Genomic DNA, 18639 nt, shown 5'->3' with positions numbered 1-18639 from the left:
GCAAACATGTAAGAGTGGAGTAACATATTTACAATCTAAGGAGGAGAATAGAGTTCTTCTTATGGTTACAGTAACAACATATGACAAAGATGCTGCAAAGCGCTTTTTAGGATGAAAGCACTATATAACACTTAAAGTGGATTACAAGCAAATGAATCCCCTTTTAATGCTGTTTAACACCTATTTTTTGATTGTACCTGCAAATATTAAATCTATATTGATGGGTCATAAGCAATTCCTGAATATACAAGGTCTAGCCAGTGGAAACCCTCATCATCCCAAGAGTGCAGCTGCCCTTTGGCTTTAACTCAAAGGAATGTGGCTTTAAAATTGGGAGCAAGGAAGCAGAGCCCCCTCTGTGAGTGTTCGGAACACATGAGGGGTGGCAATGAGCCTTATCCTCTTTAACAGCTCTTGAGTCCCGAGCGGAGGATGTAATGGACTGCGGTCCTGTGCTGTTGTGCAGTCTGACTCATCACCATTTATTATATAACCACACATTAATGTGCAGGGGGGACCCAAAGTTGCACTAAGATTTAGGATGTGAGTGATCGAATGCCAAGCTGCCAGCGAATGTAAATTAAAAAGCAAGAACAGCTTGTTTTCTTAATCTTTTTATTGGCTTGGTTCTTTTTCAGCCCTCGCAAACGAGGGCAAGAAACACACTTGTATGAAGAGAGATGAGGTTTTTAGAAAGTACAACCTATTGTGATGCCTGCATACACAAACACGCCAATAAAATGTCCATTTCATTGGAGAACATGTTTGGAGAGTATTACGCTCATGCACCCAAAAGACAGATAGCAACTGCAAATGACTTGTCCACCTGCTGAGCAGAATGGCTGACAAAGGCCATAACATACTGGTTTCACAGCACATCCAACAATCACAACATGGGTGAAGTGCAATGTATAAACAACTGCTATTCTCTCTCTTTCTTTTTCTCCCTTTAAGGCAATTTCTTAATTCATAGAAAACCCAATGGATGGAAATTAAATATATTTCAAACATATTAAAGCATAATTTGTATTTTTATTTTTGGGGGGATTTATGAAATACAGCACAGTATTCAATTAATTTAAAATTTATATAAATTAAATACTAATACAAAAGAGTTTTATCAAAAAACAAAAAAAAACTGACATGCCTTAATTCAATTTAAACTCAGAAACCTGCAAACAATTGTTTTCAATGTTCAACTAACATGCAATCCAGGAGGACTTTTAAACGCCAGACGAAATTTGTCCTGTTTTACTATCCGTTCTTCAAACAAACAGGAAGCCGCCGCAATCCACCAGACCAAAGAAGCCATTTCTGATCGGTTCAGTCCATACAAGTCGCTGCGTCTATCGAACGATTCTACATCGATTATTTAGGTCTGATTATAATGTTTTCCTTTCTATAAGCGGACGCGATGAAGCCCCGTCAGATGCTTATTACAACTTTATTATTGTCTTAAATTAAGACTGATAGTATTTTTGACCGGCCATATTCATTTTGATTAATCATACAAAGTTGTATCAAGAATATAAACTGCTGCGAAAAGCAAAAGCGCCAGCAGATCCAGTGCAGGGTCTTTGCTAGAGGCCCTGCAGTTTATCTCCCACCGCCTGAGAAATCTGCATTTATTCTTCTATATCCGTTTTGTTTTTATTCTCTGCGGTTTTTCATAACACTCGATTACTGAAGATGGACACAGACAAATTTAACTACGTGTATAGTTGCGATCTGGACATAAATGTCCAATTGAAAATGTGAGTATGTTTCTGGACCTTAGTCATCGTTTGCTATGAAATCAGCAAATCGCTAAATAACGGCGCTACTACTGGAATATGCTATATACCATATGCAACGATTTATGTAACGTAGCAAAGATAAGAATGCGAATGTAGTGCGCCCTTATTTTTAAATGTAAAAAAGAACTCTTCCTTGCATGATATCGAATCGTTGTTTTTGCGATGTTTACTAAAGCGAGCATGGCAACACTGTGAGTCAGAAGAATTAACACGAGTCCAGCGAGAGCTTTTGTGTTTCAGGGCTTTCATCAGTCTATTGACATCATTCTGCTTTTGCCCTCAATCTTAACGAGTCTCTGTCCCTGTACGTGCGGATCATAAATGATTCTTCTGAACCGCGAGTGTTTGTCATAACGAAATCAGTTTAAATTCGCTGTGTTTGGATCACGTGGTGAGAAGAACACAAGGAAGAAGTCCCGGAGTGCCAGTGAGCAAGCTTGGACTCATCACAGGACAGTGACTGTTAAAAGTCAATGCGTGAAGGAAGAGCTGTCCCCGTGTGAAGCAATAACGGCTCGACTTTCTTAAAAAGGACAATTAGCAAAACGTAAAAATAGATAAATATAACAATAAAAATATAAGAACGGTTTAGACGACTTCTCCAAAGTTAAAGTGCGTGTTGCGTATTTATTGCGCATTTTTCCTGCGCCACATAAACGCGCGAACATTAGTTGTGAGCAAGCAGAGAACCGTTTTTATCAAACATTTTTACTTTTATTCAACGAGTATGCATTAAATGGATAACTGATGTGTTCTGTTTTAAATAAATGCCATTCATCCCTTTTTTCAGCTGTGATAAGAAAACAACTCTTGAACAACAGATATCGGATGTATCGTGATGTGATACTTAATTGAGGACTTGAGTAATGGCTGCGGCTTAAAATACATTTTGAAATATATTAAAATAGAAAAAAAAACATTGTAAAATTTCACATAATACTGATTGATATTAATGCCCAAGTAAATGCAGCCTTTGTGAACTTGAGAGATATTTTTCAAAACATAAACACAGCATCAGAACATATAAAGTGCCATGACAAAAGTCAAGGAAATCGTAATTAATCAATTTTGTAACTGTGCTGACTTTTAGCTTAATGCTAAAAGCTCAAGGCTCACCATTAAAGAAGTACAGTATGCACATTAATTTTGAGCTTCACCTCAGAATGTCTTGTCATTTTGCTATGTTGTGACTGCGCAGAAATAGTATGTCCTTTCTTTTTGTTTTGCAGAGGCAGTCTGGAGGGCAAGAGAGAGCAGAAGAGCTATAAAGCTCTGCTCGAGGACCCCATGCTGCGATTCTCTGGACTCTATCAGGAGAACTGCTCTGACCTGTACGTCACCTGTCAGGTGTTTGCCGAGGGCAAGCCACTCGCTCTGCCTGTACGGACCTCTTACAAGGCCTTCAGCACTCGTTGGAAGTAAATACATTTATCAATTCTTAATCTTTGTCTATCACTCAGTGGCTCACTTTATGCTCATGTGATTCAATGAAGAGTCAGAGAAGGAAACCAAACAAAATATATATCAAAGATGATTTGCTCAGATATGTAGTATATATTTTTGTTCCCTATTATCCTCTCGCATACTTTAAATTTGCACAATAAATGACAAATATGATCTTTTTTTACTTTGAACAGATTTTAATGCCTTCATATTTAATTTTGTTCACTGTACTGAGTCACATATGTCACATTCTAATTGTTTTCTTCTCTTCACCGTAGCTGGAACGAGTGGCTTAGGCTGCCAGTAAAGTACCCTGACCTGCCTCAGAGTGCTCAGGTGACCCTAACAGTTTGGGATGTGTATGGACCCGGCCGAGCCACGCCTGTTGGGGGCACTACAGTCACCCTGTTTGGGAAATATGGGTAACGGTCTAACTGTTGTTTTAAGTTGTAATATTGTTTCATAGTAATAGGCAACCTTTTAAAGCTTAAGATAATTTTTTTTTTTATCTTACCAACCCTAAACATTTGCACAGTAAAAATGTAGTACAGTTTTATCCCACTAGTCTCTTTACAAGTTTGATATGTTTGTACAAAATTCCAAATTGGCATACACATGTTTACATGTGCAAACACACCAATTATTGCCCTTGAATGCTTTGCTGAGTTGTCAATTTTTTTTGAGCTGGCAAATACTTTGGTTACTTTTTGTAATCCTTTTTTTGAGTATAGTAGTAGAATACATATGATCTGAATCTTCAATGATAAATTCATTGTCTTCCAGAGTTTAGGGTGCGTAGAACCACTAAACTCAGAAATTGTGATTATATCTAATTCAGATGAATAAAATCTGTTTGTGTTAAAATAGAAGGTGAGGTGTTATTTAGACAAAATATTATTATCATTGCAAAAGAGATTAGTTTCCCCAAAATTTTGCACACCACTACTTTTATACATTTATTAATCCTTCCATACATTTATTACTCCATCTCTCTCACCATGTGTACTAGAATGTTCCGGCAGGGGATGCACGATCTGAAGGTGTGGCCGGGGTGGAGGGGGATGGCAGTGAGCCCACTAGTACACCCGGAAGGACCAGCAGCACTCTGGCAGAGGACCAGATGGGCCGCCTTGCCAAGGTCAGTTGATGGATTGGGGAGTGGAGGAGCCCAGCTGAGAAACAGAAACTGGAGAAATATGCCTTTGGACAGTTACTGTACATGAGGGATATGTTAAATGAAAAGTGGGTGGCGGCAGGGAGGGTTAGATGGATATGCTGATTGTCTTTATAGATTACCCAACTTGTGGAAAGAATGAGAATTGAGAATGGGAGTGTGCTTGTGTGTATGTTCTGTCAAAGGACATGTTTTAACTGCCCTCTGTTCCAGGGCCCAGACCTGGAGATACTTAGTGACGTGAGTATAAGAGAAAACAGGACAGGAATGCTGAATGTATGCGTGTGAATGTGTGTGTGTGTGTATGAGTGTTGGCTTGTCTCATGTATTTGTGGGCAAGATATAGGACAGGGTATATATTTAGCTTGCATAATTTCACAAATAGTATGAATATGTTTTTTTCCTGTGTGTCTTCGACTTTAGACACGGACATTTTTACTGCTTGACCTCCCCATTTTTTTAAAATCAGCATTATATGTAAATTTACATATTTGCAACAATTCAACATTATCTGTATATTTATATATTTGCAACAGTGTAGATGTTATTGATAATCAAAGGATTACATTTTTTTTATGATACTATAAATTATGTTTTAAAAATATGGCATATCATATATATATATATATATATATATATATATATATATATATAGGTGAAATTGTTCAGCTCATGTTCTGGCCATGTAAGTTGGTAGATTAGTCATGTTTATGTTTAACCAGATTTTTACCCACTTAAATAACAGTCCCACGTCAAGAATGATTTGAAAAAATCAATAGGTTTTGTGCTGCATGATGGATACTGCTGATAAAGTGTAACTTGTTTTGAAGTGAGGAAATTCCTTGAAATAATCGTGAATGTCATTGATGTTATATTTAGCCACTAAAACACATGTATGGGTGGTTAAACAAAGTCCTCTTATACTTATGCTGGCCTTTAGATGAGTTGTGTTATTGTACTAACTATTACTAACTGTTTAGAAAGGGCTGAGTCATCCTGGTGTGCTACTTACTTTGCATTGGCCCCCCCGAATGTCCTTCGACAAATGAGCTTTTTGTGTGCTTTTGCACGCTGACACTCCACTGTCATATGATTGGCAAAAGGATTGTGCACACATCTCAGTTGTGTCTTAGTGTTCTTAGCGTCTCGGAACCATGGCTTTTTCCCTAAGTTTTGCTCTCTTTCTTTGCGACTCTGTCTCTCTCAGCTAACAAAAGCTCATCGTCAGGGACACATGGTTAAAGTGGACTGGTTGGATCGCTTGACCTTCAGAGAGATTGAAATGATCAATGAGGTGAGTCATTTGGGGGTAAAAAGTGTTTTTTGTTACCTCTGTGTAAAGCTTGATTTGTAAATCTGATCTGTTTTTTTTTATCTAAAGAGTGAGAAACGTAGCTCTAATTTCATGTACCTCATGGTGGAATTCCCTCGAGTCAAAAGCGGTGAACGAGAATACAGCATTGTTTATTACGAAAAGGTATTTTCTTTAAATGTTCTGCTGTTTCGTCAATATTGAATCACTTTACTTCCCTGTTAATGCATGTTTCATCAGAATGAATAAACCTTGCTTGCTTCTAAATAACTACTTTTTAGTTGACTAGGATGTTGTGTTAATGTTATCTGGCCCAATAACTAGGCATTGACTGTATTGATTGTATTGTTGTGCAGAATGCAGCTTTTCATTCAATCTTAAAGAGAGCAATATAATTCTAGTCAATGTAATATGTAATAAAAATTCAGCTAGAAAAAAGCAGTCAGGAATGTCTTGATGGGTAAAAACAAGCCCCAACTTTTTCTTTCTTTGTTACAGAATTTAAATATTTTGTAGATACCGTTTCATGTTGACTTTAAATTACTAATAATCAAGATTTTGCAAAGCAATGTAGTTCACTAGTTAAAATTCTTCATCTAATAGTTATCCTTCCTTTATCTAGAACTTGTTAAAGGCTTGATAAATTTCAGTGGGTTTATGCCTCTCTCTTTTTACAGGATGCAGATGAATCCTCCCCTTTGCCGACTAGTTCAGATATTGTGAAAGTCCCCGATCCTCAGATGTGCATGGTGAGTAGAAATCAAAACTAAAAAAAGTTTGGGGTTTATGAGATTAGAGTACGTCTTGGCACTTGAGGTGAAGAAAAATTTCATTTAAAATGCTAAAGTTGGTAACTGTTGGCATTCTGTTGCAGGAGAACCTTGTGGAGAGTAAGCATCATAAACTGGCTCGTAGTTTACGCAGTGGACCATCTGACCACGATCTCAAACCGAATGCAGCCACGCGCGATCAGCTCAATGTTAGTGATGAACTGAAAAGATGTACTCAAGAAGTCTTCTCAGATGTCTTTATAAATACTGTTTTTCTGTCATAGATCATAGTAAGCTACCCACCCACTAAGCAGTTGAGCTCTGAGGAACAAGACCTTGTGTGGAAGTTTAGATACTACCTCACCACACAGGAGAAGGTAAGAGAGCACCATTAAAACCATACAAAAGTTTAGAGTCAGAGTCAGTAATACTGTTATTCAGCTTTGGGACATTCATTTAAACAAAAGTTACAGTAAAAAATGTAGAATGTTAGAAAAAAATCTATTGTAAAATGGCTGTTAGCAGCATTGATAATTCTGCATTGGATCACCATATTAGAATGATAAGAGGATCATGTAACAGTTGAAGACTAAAATAGTAGTAAAATAGAAAATAGTAATAAAATTTCACAGTATTACCATTTTTTTGATTTTACAAATGTAGCACTGATGAGCTGTCAAAACAAAACATAATAGTCTCAGTCAAGTCACCTTTACTTATAAAGCTCTTTTAACAATACAGATTGTGTCAAAGCATTGAACCGTATCAAATTAGAGGATAGAGAGTCAGTAATCTATAATGATAAAGATTAAACACTCAATTTTGAGTTAAAGGCATTTCATTATTGAATTCAGAGATGTCATTGTCTAGTTTAGTTTAGTTTAGTTTAGTTTAAATAGTATCTGTGCAATCAAATCAACGATAATCAGTAATCTTACCAAACGCAAACTTTTGAAATTGTTTATATAGTTAACGGTTTTGTCCCCGGAGTCACAGGATGGTATCTCAGTTGTAGTCTGTATCAAGATCTCATTTGTGGGTGTGTTTTTTAGGCTTTGACTAAGTTCCTGAAGTGTGTGAACTGGGACCTACCCCAGGAGGCCAAACAGGCCCTGGAGCTGCTGGGAAAGTGGCGGCCGATGGATGTGGAGGATTCCCTGGAGCTGCTGTCCTCTCAGTTTACTAACCCCACAGTCAGACGCTACGCTGTAGCGAGACTGCAGCAGGCTGATGATGAGGTGAAGTCTATGTGCGTTTGTGTATGTCTGTGTCATTAAGATTGTCTGTGGTGTAATCTAAGACTGGTAATCTTTAGGGACAACTGAAAGATTGATGCATTAAAGGAACTTGTTTTATCTAATACATGTAATTCTGCTTGTCCTTGTAGGATCTGCTAATGTACTTGCTCCAGCTGGTGCAGGCATTGAAATATGAGAACTTCAATGATATCTTGGGCGGTTTGGAGCCTGCCAGTAAGAGAGACAGTCAAGGGGTTCTTACAGAGAACTCAACAATAGATTTGGACAGGTCAGCTACACACTCAAAGAAAATGTCTTATGTGAAATGTAGTTTTTAATGTACAGTTTTTAAGGTCGTTAAATCATATGTACAGTTGGAGTTTTATTTATATTTATTTTTTAAAGTTCCCAGATGGCATCGACCGCCACTGTGATTCCCAGCACGCAGAAAGGCAAAGAGGGAACAGATGGTGAGAATCTAGAGGTAAGTGTAAAAACAACACTAATTTTAGATGCAGGATGTGGATGTGACGATTACGTAACAGCGTATGTGACCTGTGTTCCACAGCAAGATCTGTGCACCTTCCTTATATCACGTGCCTGCAAAAACTCTACACTGGCAAACTATTTATACTGGTGAGTAATTAATCAAGATGTTTTGCAGTCCTGTACCGTATCTACAACATTTTGCTAGTTCATATTATTGGTTGATAAGAAAATATTTGGACATTGTTTTCCACTGCAGGTATGTAATTGTTGAGTGTGAGGATCAGGACACACAGCAGAGAGACCCCAAAACCCATGAAATGTACCTTAATGTGATGAGGCGGTTCAGTCAGGCTCTGCTCAAGGTACATTCACTTTCTGAACCCACACAGATTACAGCAAAGTAATAACATTATGTAAACGAATGCTCAAAAGTCGGCATGGGCTCATAAGATTGTGATCGATAAGATTCTTCAAATATTTTTTGAATCAAGTCTCCTATTCCTACCAATTTAAATAAAGCTGCATTTTCAGAATCATTACTCCAGTCTTCAGTGTCACACGATCCTTTTTAAACCATTCTAATATCTGGTGCTCAAGAAACATTTGTATTATTATCAGTGTTGATAACAGCTGCATAATTTAACTGTGAAATATGTTTTATCATTTCATGTTTCAGTTTTCAAAAATCGTACATTTGACGGATCATGTAACACTGAAGATATTTTTTTCTTTGAATCTTCAATAAATAAATCCGTCAATTTCATTTTATCACAGTATGTGACGTTAATGTCTGTTTCCAGGGTGATAAGAGTGTGAGAGTGATGCGCTCTCTTCTGGCCTCCCAGCAGACGTTTGTAGACCGATTAGTGCAGCTCATGAAGGCCGTTCAGAGAGAGAGCGGAAACCGCAAGAAAAAGGTGTGCAACACTGAATCAGTTTGGAAATCTGTCGTAGTAGATGAGAAATCAGTCTGTTTTGAAGGTGTATTATTTTGCTCTTTCTGCCTCTAACAGACGGAGCGATTGCAGGGCCTGCTGGCTGATAATGAGAAGGTGAATCTTTCAGAGATCGAGCCCATCCCTCTTCCTCTGGAGCCACAGATCCGGATCAAAGGCATCATACCCGAGACTGCAACACTCTTTAAGGTGTTGTGCATCATTCACATCCATTGCAATGTGTCACACATGCGTCCTTCCAACCCTGACATCTGTTGTTTTGTCTTCCAGAGTGCTCTGATGCCAGCAAAGCTCATATTTAAGACAGAGGATGGGGAGCAATATCCTGTCATCTTCAAACATGGAGATGACCTGAGACAGGACCAGCTCATCCTGCAGATTATTTCACTCATGGACAAGGTCTAAAGTCATGGCATCTCTTCACACAGTACCAAAAGGACAAATAGTTCATATTATTCATTACATTCTAACATTATTGTACACACAATCTAATTTTATTCTAGAAACCTGTTGATTTTATATATAAAAAAAAAAAAAAATTAGCTAATTGATTTCAATATTTTTCTCAACGTTCACTTTAACAGTTGCTGAGGAAAGAGAATCTGGACCTGAAGTTGACTCCATACAAAGTTCTAGCAACCAGCACCAAACACGGTCAGTACTGCTTTACTTATTTCATGCAGAACAAACCCACAAGCCAGTCATATCGGGTATTTAGTGAGAGCCCTATTTTACTCTGGATGTCTATGATTTGTCTCCAGGTTTTATGCAGTTTGTGCAATCAGTACCTGTGGCGGAGGTTTTGGCAACTGAAGGCAACATTCAGGTAATGCAATGTTACGGGAGTTGTCCAGTACTACTCCTGAAAGACATCTGAGCCTAAATAAACACTCCTGAACCTGCTCATCAAGGTTTTCAGGATCGCTAGAAACTTCCTAGCTGCAAGTGTTTTGAAAAAGATTGAAGCTAAGTAGAATCGGACACCTCTGCATTACATGGTCATAATAAGAACTGACAAAACTATTTTATACAATTTTTTTTTTTTTACTTTTCTGGTGGTATGAAATGTCTTATGTTCGTGTTTCTCTTGGTAAACAAATGTCTCCATGCAGAGTTTCTTCAGAAAGCACGCTCCGAATGATAAAGGGCCATACGGTATCAGCTCTGAAGTCATGGACACATACGTCAAAAGCTGCGGTGAGCCTCAGTTTCTGATCCATTAGTACTATATTTAGCTCATTATTTAATTAGTATTTTAAATATTTACTAAATCATTATCTACTTTTTAGCGGGCTACTGTGTCATCACATACATCCTAGGGGTTGGAGACAGACATCTAGACAACTTGCTTCTCACAAAGACTGGTACCTTCCATAAATGCATAACGATTTTTTTAATGCATTGCAAGCACTGAAAATAAAAAAAAACACTGGATATGCTCATCTGTCTCTGTTGCTTGCAGGGAAGCTTTTTCATATTGATTTTGGATATATTTTGGGTCGGGACCCCAAACCCCTGCCACCCCCCATGAAGCTGAGCAAGGAGATGGTGGAGGGGATGGGCGGCATGCAGAGCGAACAATACCAGGAGTTCAGGAAACAGTGCTACACTGCCTTCCTGCACCTGCGCAGGTTAGGTACAAATAGAAGACCTACACTAGTATTTAATAATGAGCGACTACATACAGCTGGCCTGCTTTAAATTCAGCAAAAGTGGCAGTGATTAAAATAGAGCAGTTATTCTAGTTTGTAATTATATTTCACAATATAACTCTTTTCGATCAAATAAAGTGCTACTTTTTATGTACTTTATTTATGTAGTGTATCAGTAGACTAAATAATAAACATCTAATTTTTTTCTCTCCTCATATGCAGATACTCAAATCTCATTCTGAATCTGTTCTCTCTGATGGTGGATGCAAATATTCCAGACATTGCACTGGAGCCTGACAAAACCGTAAAAAAGGTAGGTATGGCCCTCACATTTTGTCTTCAAAACTTTAAGGGTAAAATCAGCTGTTGATTATTTGCCCGCCCACTGCAGGTTCAGGACAAGTTTCGATTGGACCTCTCAGATGAGGAGGCAGTGCATTATATGCAGAGCCTGATTGATGAGAGCGTAGGTGCTCTGTTTGCTGCAGTGGTTGAACAGATACACAAATTTGCACAGGTGCGTGAGTTGAAAAATCAGCATGGAAAACGGCAAAGCCTGTCTTTTAATGATGCATTTCAGGATGTTACAAAAGATAAGTTGCTGTTAAGCAGCAATGTTTTTTTTTATTTATTTTTTGCTAAATTGTGGAATACCAAGATTTTCATTTTTATGCTTCAATCTTCAGATTTGCAGTTACTAAATATTTTGAGCTAATTTAAAAATACGTATTTGATTTTTCACACTTCTAATAACAAGGCACTTATTTCTGCTCAGATTTTTACAACTTATGTAGGGTTTTCTAGACTTAAAGTTTGCATTTCTTTTTATTTTTATTTACGAATTCAGACACTCAAAATGGCAAATAACAGAACATTAAAATTGAAATCCACAGTATTGGCGCAGATGAGGTGATGTCATGGAGGCTGATTCTCAGACGAGATAAATGGACAGCAGCAACAAATAAATGATGGACACGTGCCAAGGCCACACTAGAAACATCATGTTTTCACTATTCATGCACTAGGTTGTGACTTTGCTGAATATCTTTGTGTATATATATATATATATATAATTGTAAGAAAATTAACTGTATATGTAAAAAAGACAGCCAAATAAAGATTTCAACTTTAGCCTTTGTCTTTGTTGAGTATTCATTTTACATTATAATCACTTTAAATGTCAAACACTCATTACAACAATTATAGCCTGTGTTTGTAGAAATTTGTAGTTTGGTGTTTTGGTATTTTTTGCAAGAATAGTTAAAGTATTTATGCAAAAATTAATGATTATTAAATACGTATATAAAAAAAATGCCTAGGCTGAGTTATTTAAGGTATGTCCTTCTGTGACAATGAGTGGTTCTGATAAATATGGTGGTTTTAAAGGTTTCTCTGGATGAGGATGTGCACATTTCTTTTCTGCAGTGTGAGTCAGTTAGTGAGTCACTCCTTCCTGTGAGGAGAATTCTCTATGGCGCAGCTTATGTACAGCAATGTGCCAATGGTTTAGAGAGACTATAGTTACACAAAGTTAAAAATTTATTATACTTGGACTTTACATAAGTTCTATGGATTAAATCTCGCACCCACCATTGGTGTCCAAACAAATCACACTGAGCAGCTGTAACTCAAGTCTGTCTTTTATCTTTAAAATTTCAAGCCTGAACAGATGTTTACTTTCAGTGTTTAAAAATAATTAAATTCAGTAAAAATACCACTTATGAAGAAAGATGCTACGTGGTTATAAAACTTTCGATATAACAAAAAATACATAGTGATGAGGAATATACATTTTGATCAAAATTAATTTGGGATTTGCATTTCTAGACTTTTTTTCTTTTCTTTTGGGCCTACGGTATACGTGTACGCTATGCATTGTTTTTCAGGCTTGTGGGCTGTGGTTTATTAAAGCTGAACTGAACCTATGCAGACTTTTTTCCACTCTGCTACATTTGGTCAACAAGAAACTTGACATTTAAAACTCGAGTCATCTGTTAGCAGTAATAGCAGTAAATACCTACATATTAGAAATGAGTTCGAAGGTGGCATATTTGCCTCGCATGGTTATGGCCTCAGAAAAAGTCCAAAAACAAACTTCCCCCTTAAAACTTACTGTTATTTATTGCTCCACAACAAATTTCCCCTCACTGTTACAGTACCAAAATTCAACTGAACCAATTAGACCTCGCAGATTAGTCAAGTCTACATACACGCTCTCAAAAGAGAAAACAAGAAAACATGCATAATTCTTTACGTATCTACAACACTTTCCAGAAACTGGATTCACACTTGTTTCCTGGGAGCATTTCCATGAATGTTCCAGAGAACAGGCAAGATCAGCAAAAAATGTGCACCTTAGCATGATTAACTGTGAGACACGGTCCACAGAAAATAAGAATCAAAATAGGGAAACTCTGAGTCAGAAGTGAAAATAAAAAAATTAAAACAATGAATCAAACCATACAGAAAGCATACAGTTAGCCGAAAATAGCATAGGGACCGTGTAAGGATTTATAGTGCTCTGAGTCACTGGCTTGTTGGGGCAAATAAACCGTGAAGGGCAATAATAATAATAATGACTGCTAGATTCAGGTCAGTGACATTTGACCATTGATGTACACATGCATGAAGAACGTGCTTGACGTGACGCAACTCACCCTAAAGTAAAGGGAATACATGCTGAACTTAATATTACCCAACCTAAGTCATTCAGACCAAAATGGAGGATATATAATACTTGCATTACATATATTAAATAATATAATAAATAGCACAACATTTTAAATCACCCTTTCTATTTTTCAGAGGCATATTATAGATCTTCATCCATATGTGCTTCCTTTTTTTTTTTTTTTTTTTTTTAAATCATCATAATAATCAAAAATTTCCAATTAGTTTGTCATAACTGGATCTTAAGGTGAAAACAATATTTCTTAGAATCGAGTGTTTTTTTTCACTTGAATGTGCATCACAATACTGCAAAAAGATCTGTTGCAACTTCCCTTTGACAGAAGTGACAATAGTTAGTGGGTGAAAGAACAGAATCACTTTGTTGCAAATTAATAGCACAAAAAAAACATGTATTGTACAGAGAACAAATCTTCAGTATGGAGTCTTAAAAAAGTAAAAAAATGTTATATTAAAAAAAAAAAAAAAAAAAAGTGGTTTCAATTTGCTTGAAAGTCTTCTATTGGTCTCACATTAATTTTTTCCCATATGACATCTTCAGATCGTTCTGGGTCTTCGGTTGAAGTGTCGTCCAGTTGAGTGTGATCAACTCGCACTGAGCTCAGAGGAATGTCTCTGGGTGACGGGAAATCATTCTGATATGGACGTCCCTCCTCTGCATGTGATGGTAATAGATGGAACTGCTCATGTTGGACGTCTGTGCTCAACTCTTCAGACTCGGCAGATTCCTCAGGGCAGTCTGGACCGTGCAGGATTGGGCTTGTGTAATAGCCATTGCCCAGGCTTTGGGTGTTGTAGTAAGAAGACTGGTTGCCCGTGAGTGTTAAGTCAGAGAAGGAAACAACAGAAACATGGTCGCCCTCAAAGCTCTCGTTGTGTGGTGCAGCTTTACTGGAGTCAACAAAAGTCTCGTTCTGAAGATCCAGGTCTAGAAGTAAAGCCTGAAAACACATAATACAGTTTGAATTTTATATGTTAAAAAAATAACATCTATGATGCTGGTAAAATGCTGGTTTGTGGCGATAAACTAATTGTTTTACTGTTTTTTATTGGTTGTTAGAATGACTAAAATGCTTTACAACATACAGCTAGTGACCTGTATATCATACAAAAGTATCTGTGGTACACTGACTGGACTATTGTTGTTGAGTGGTTATATGGACCCTTATTAAATTGTAATGACACATTTCTGCACTAAATAACATTGTAAATCTATTTGTTCTCCTATTTTGGAAGTCATGATCATGCAATAGCTAATTGTTTTGTTTAGTCTTACAGCAAATAAGAAAGAACACAAAAATTATTTTCTTCTGTAGAGCTGTGCTTCTCCAGCTTTTGACTTTTGCGGTAATTTATAAAACCTTCTTTTTCTTTTTTTCTTTTTTTTAACTGGGAGCAGTGCCATCTCAAACTAATATATTTTCTGATGACGGTACTGTTTTTAGTAAAACCATAGTTTTTAATATACTTTAACACAGCATTAATTTAAATACATTTATATAATCCTGTGGTCCCAGTCCTCTGGTCCCGAACCACTGCTATAGAGCTTTTTAAGCCTTAGATTTGCTGTCCAATTTAAATGTAAATTACTCAATATTAATTTATGAAAGCATTAGGGTAAGTTCACTCCAAAAATGAAAATTCTGTATTTCTGTATTAATTACTCACACTCATGTCGTCCAAAACCCAGAAGATCTGACCCTCCATACGCAGCAACACAACTGAACGTAACATTAGTAAATACATCAGTAAAACAAAAATAACGTAATTTACTTAACCATACTTCTCCCTTAAGTTATGTCTTCTGCCATTTCGAAGAGTACTTAATGTATTTGATGTAATCAGCGTTTGTTTAAGTTCAGCGGAAAGCATGCACGTGAACGTGATAATCTCTAAAATGGTGGAAGACGTAATAGAAAAAAATGATTCAGTAAATTGTTTTTTTTTTTTTTTTTTTTTTTTTTTTTTTTTTTTTTCCAAAAAATAGCATTCTTGTAGCATCCCAAAACTGAAGTTGAGCCACTGATGTCACATGGACCGTTTTACTGATGCATTTACTATGTTCTGGGAACATGTCAGTTGTGTTGCTGTCCATGGAAGCTCAAATAGCCGTCCAGTTTTATCAAAAACATGTTAATTTGTCCTCTGAAGATAAACGAAGGTCTTGCGGGTTTGGAACGACATGAGGGCGGGCAAAGACAGAATTTTCATTTTGGGGTGAACTAACGCTTTAACACACTTGCAATCATCCTCAGTAAGTCCAGTACCAAAGATCTCGGCAGGGGACGATCAGAAGATGCACACTGTTTCCAGACCAGAAAAAAAACCAAGCCAAGAGTGATGAGAACAGTACACACGATCACGATGATAAGGCTTTCTGAAGAACACACAAACACACACACGGCATTAGTGCAGGCAACCATGTGCAAACAAATAAACGTGTATTGCATCATTACACCACAAAATAAGCACAAACGCTTTCACTAGAAATGATGCACACCGTTATTTGCTGGTATGTAAACACAATGCTGGGTGCTCGGTGGAGGAGGGATCAGCACACCCTCAACTGTGAAGTTGGCCACAGCACAGTACACCTGCCCTGGTTTAAGAAAACCAAATTCCACCTTGAACGGGGTTTCACGCAACACTTTAGCGGTGAATGCCTTCAAGAACAATGAATACAAATAAAACAATGGGACTAATTTCTAATGCTAATGTAAACACTTAACCTGCAAATAAATAAATATACAAAACAGAAAAAGAAAGTTAAAGGGATAATAAAATGAGAGTTGCGCACCTGCTGGTCGGAGAGATTCTGTTCATTGTATAGAGTGACTGTTGCCCAGAGATGTTTAGAAAAATCATTTACAAGACAGTAGCATCCCATCTCCTCCTCTTCCTCTTCCTCTTCCTCACCTTCAGGCCTGCAACTTATGGATGGAGCACAAGGAAAATTTACTGTCACCCAGAGACTTCCATTGGCCATGGAGCTTTTTATGGAGGGCGGGCTGAATTTGGCAGCAGCTTAAAAAAAGAAAAATAAATAATATATATATATATATACACACCTTACTCAGACTTTCTCATAATAAGTAATATTATTTATTAAATAATAATACATAATTATTATTGTAGAATTAATTTCAATGATACAATATAATAACAATAATACAATACAATGATTTTGACATTATTATACATTTATTCTTGTCCAATTATAGTAATTTATTATAGACAACGACTTGGTCTGAATGAACGCGTTAAAACTGTTATCCAGTTTTTGTAGATTAGTGAAATATTAAACATTACACATATATTGACATTTATTTATCAAACGTGTGGCTTGAGGTTTAATACTGACGATCATTTATAGGGTTGCAAATCCGAGTTTCATTCAGCCAGAGAAGCTCAGATGTCAGTCTGATGAAGTTGTAGACCTCTAAGGCAGGAAAGACTTCGGACAGATTACAGCTTTGCTGGGAAATGTGGATGCAGCCTGAAACATTTGCCCATGATGAACTGCAACAAAAACAATACTGAGAACACTTCACAAAAATTTAAAGTAATCTCTTGACGATAATCCATCTGACCATTCATCTCCTGTCTGTGAAACAATCATTTCTGACTTTCATTTTCGTAACAATGTGACACTCTCACTGGGCATGATTTTTTTAAAAATAGAAAGCTAGAAAAAAAGCAAACTGAGCTTGAGCGCTTCTGAGTCATTTTCTTTTTCTGCTGTAATTCAGAGGAAACCAACACCGTGCCTGGAGTGACAACAGCGTATCTGCTCTGGGGTGATGAGCCTGGATTGTTTCTCGCTGTGGCTTTCTGCTAAACCACACAGTTTCACCTCGCACCCTACACCTCTACTTCTCCGCACTCTCATTTCTCCTCTAAACAGCATCTTCCACATCAATTATAGTTACTCATATACATGTAAACTCCTCATTTTGTGTGTAGATGACTCACCCATGCTTGCTCAAGACAGTGTAAGTCGTCTTAGGGTTGGCATCAGGGCAATCCCATTCAAGATGGCATCCGAAATTGATCGTATGTACTTTGATGTCACAAACAGAGACAGCAGACTCTAAACAAAACACACGAAACAAGAACACGTCGCACCTGTGTGTCACAGACATGATCTGAAATCCTACAGTAGACCAAGTGAAAGAAATTATTTACAAGGAAAAATACTCACCTACATTCAACACCAGCAGAAAGAAACACAAGTTTAGGAGAGCGACAGGCATCCCAACAACAGATTGCTATTTTAAGAAGAAAATAAATAAATGACTAAATGAATAAATAAACTGCTCTGTTTATCCGCAGCTGAAACATAGATCTCTACAAACCACATAACAAAAATTTATGTATAATGACATTTAAAAAGGAGAATTTAATTTTACCTTAAAAGAATGGGAGAGATTTCATTAGCTGTTACTTTCAGTGGGTGAACAAAAAAGTGAGCAGAAGACAGCTGTCACAGCTTAACTGCCACAAAACCACACAGGGACTAAACCCACTCACAGAGACAAAAACTGAAGAAGAGAACAAATGCTCTCTAGTGGAAATTGAAGCAACAAAGCATGCATTGCATATTATATATATATCATCATACCTTAATACCTATTATGACTATGGTTTAAAAGTTTGAGGAAAGATATTTCAATTCATCACCTATGCTCACATTAGCTGCATTTATTAGATTAGATGATTTTGAAAATAAGCAATATCACATTATCGATGTTGAAAACATTGGTGAGGTTCAATGGTTTTTTTAGATCAAAGCATTGAAGTAAACATTTAAAAGTAGACCGTTTCTGCCACTTGTCAGTCTCGACTTGCATTAAACTGATAAAAACTATTTTTTTATTTCTTATTTACTATTTTATTCAGTTTCTTAAACATTTTCTAGTATTCTACATGGCACTAATATACAGTATATTATATATTAAACAGTTTAGAGTGTGCGTGTATAGATTTTATATACAGTATATAAAGTTGTCCTAAGACAGGAACATATTTTGATATTAGGCTACGGAACAACTTTGATGAAAGGTTTTTAATCAGCCTAAAACACTTTATAAATATGCCATGCTGATTATCCGATCATTAACT

The 18639-nt window shown here is 36.9% G+C and overlaps 2 protein-coding genes across 3 annotated transcripts; one reads left to right on the top strand and one right to left on the bottom strand.

Annotated features, from left to right (window-relative positions):
* Positions 1-1382: 1382 nt before the first annotated feature.
* On the top strand, positions 1383-11961 carry pik3c3 (phosphatidylinositol 3-kinase, catalytic subunit type 3). Its single transcript, XM_043245615.1, is given in 26 exon segments — positions 1383-1754; positions 3026-3214; positions 3518-3661; positions 4249-4286; positions 4289-4377; positions 5621-5707; positions 5795-5890; positions 6403-6474; positions 6600-6704; positions 6780-6872; positions 7548-7733; positions 7883-8022; positions 8139-8217; positions 8302-8369; positions 8479-8584; positions 9023-9139; positions 9236-9367; positions 9449-9577; positions 9763-9832; positions 9940-10004; positions 10291-10375; positions 10468-10542; positions 10641-10809; positions 11053-11143; positions 11222-11347; positions 11724-11961. Coding segments are annotated over 26 exon segments (2631 nt in total). The 5' UTR covers positions 1383-1689; the 3' UTR covers positions 11739-11961.
* A 967-nt stretch (positions 11962-12928) lies between these two features.
* si:dkeyp-75h12.7 lies at positions 12929-17998 on the bottom strand. Of its 2 annotated transcripts, none has more exons than XM_043243536.1 (8): positions 17928-17998; positions 17724-17786; positions 17491-17608; positions 16880-17014; positions 16316-16542; positions 16019-16181; positions 15786-15895; positions 12929-14459 (listed from the first exon to the last, which is right to left on the bottom strand). In XM_043243536.1, the coding sequence occupies exons 3-8, from the start codon at positions 17492-17494 to the stop codon at positions 13998-14000; spliced, it is 1101 nt and encodes a 366-aa protein (XP_043099471.1). In that variant the 5' UTR covers positions 17495-17608; positions 17724-17786; positions 17928-17998; the 3' UTR covers positions 12929-13997. The 2 variants fall into 2 exon arrangements, with proteins under 2 accessions (XP_043099471.1, XP_043099470.1); XM_043243535.1 differs by having other exon boundaries at positions 16880-17037; positions 17720-17786; positions 17928-17994.
* Between the last annotated feature and the right edge of the window lie 641 nt (positions 17999-18639).

This window comes from Puntigrus tetrazona, chromosome 7, assembly GCF_018831695.1.
Source record: "Puntigrus tetrazona isolate hp1 chromosome 7, ASM1883169v1, whole genome shotgun sequence".
Lineage (NCBI taxonomy): Eukaryota > Metazoa > Chordata > Actinopteri > Cypriniformes > Cyprinidae > Puntigrus > Puntigrus tetrazona.
Note: the sequence above shows the minus strand (reverse complement) of the source record. Positions and strands in the feature narration are given on the sequence as shown.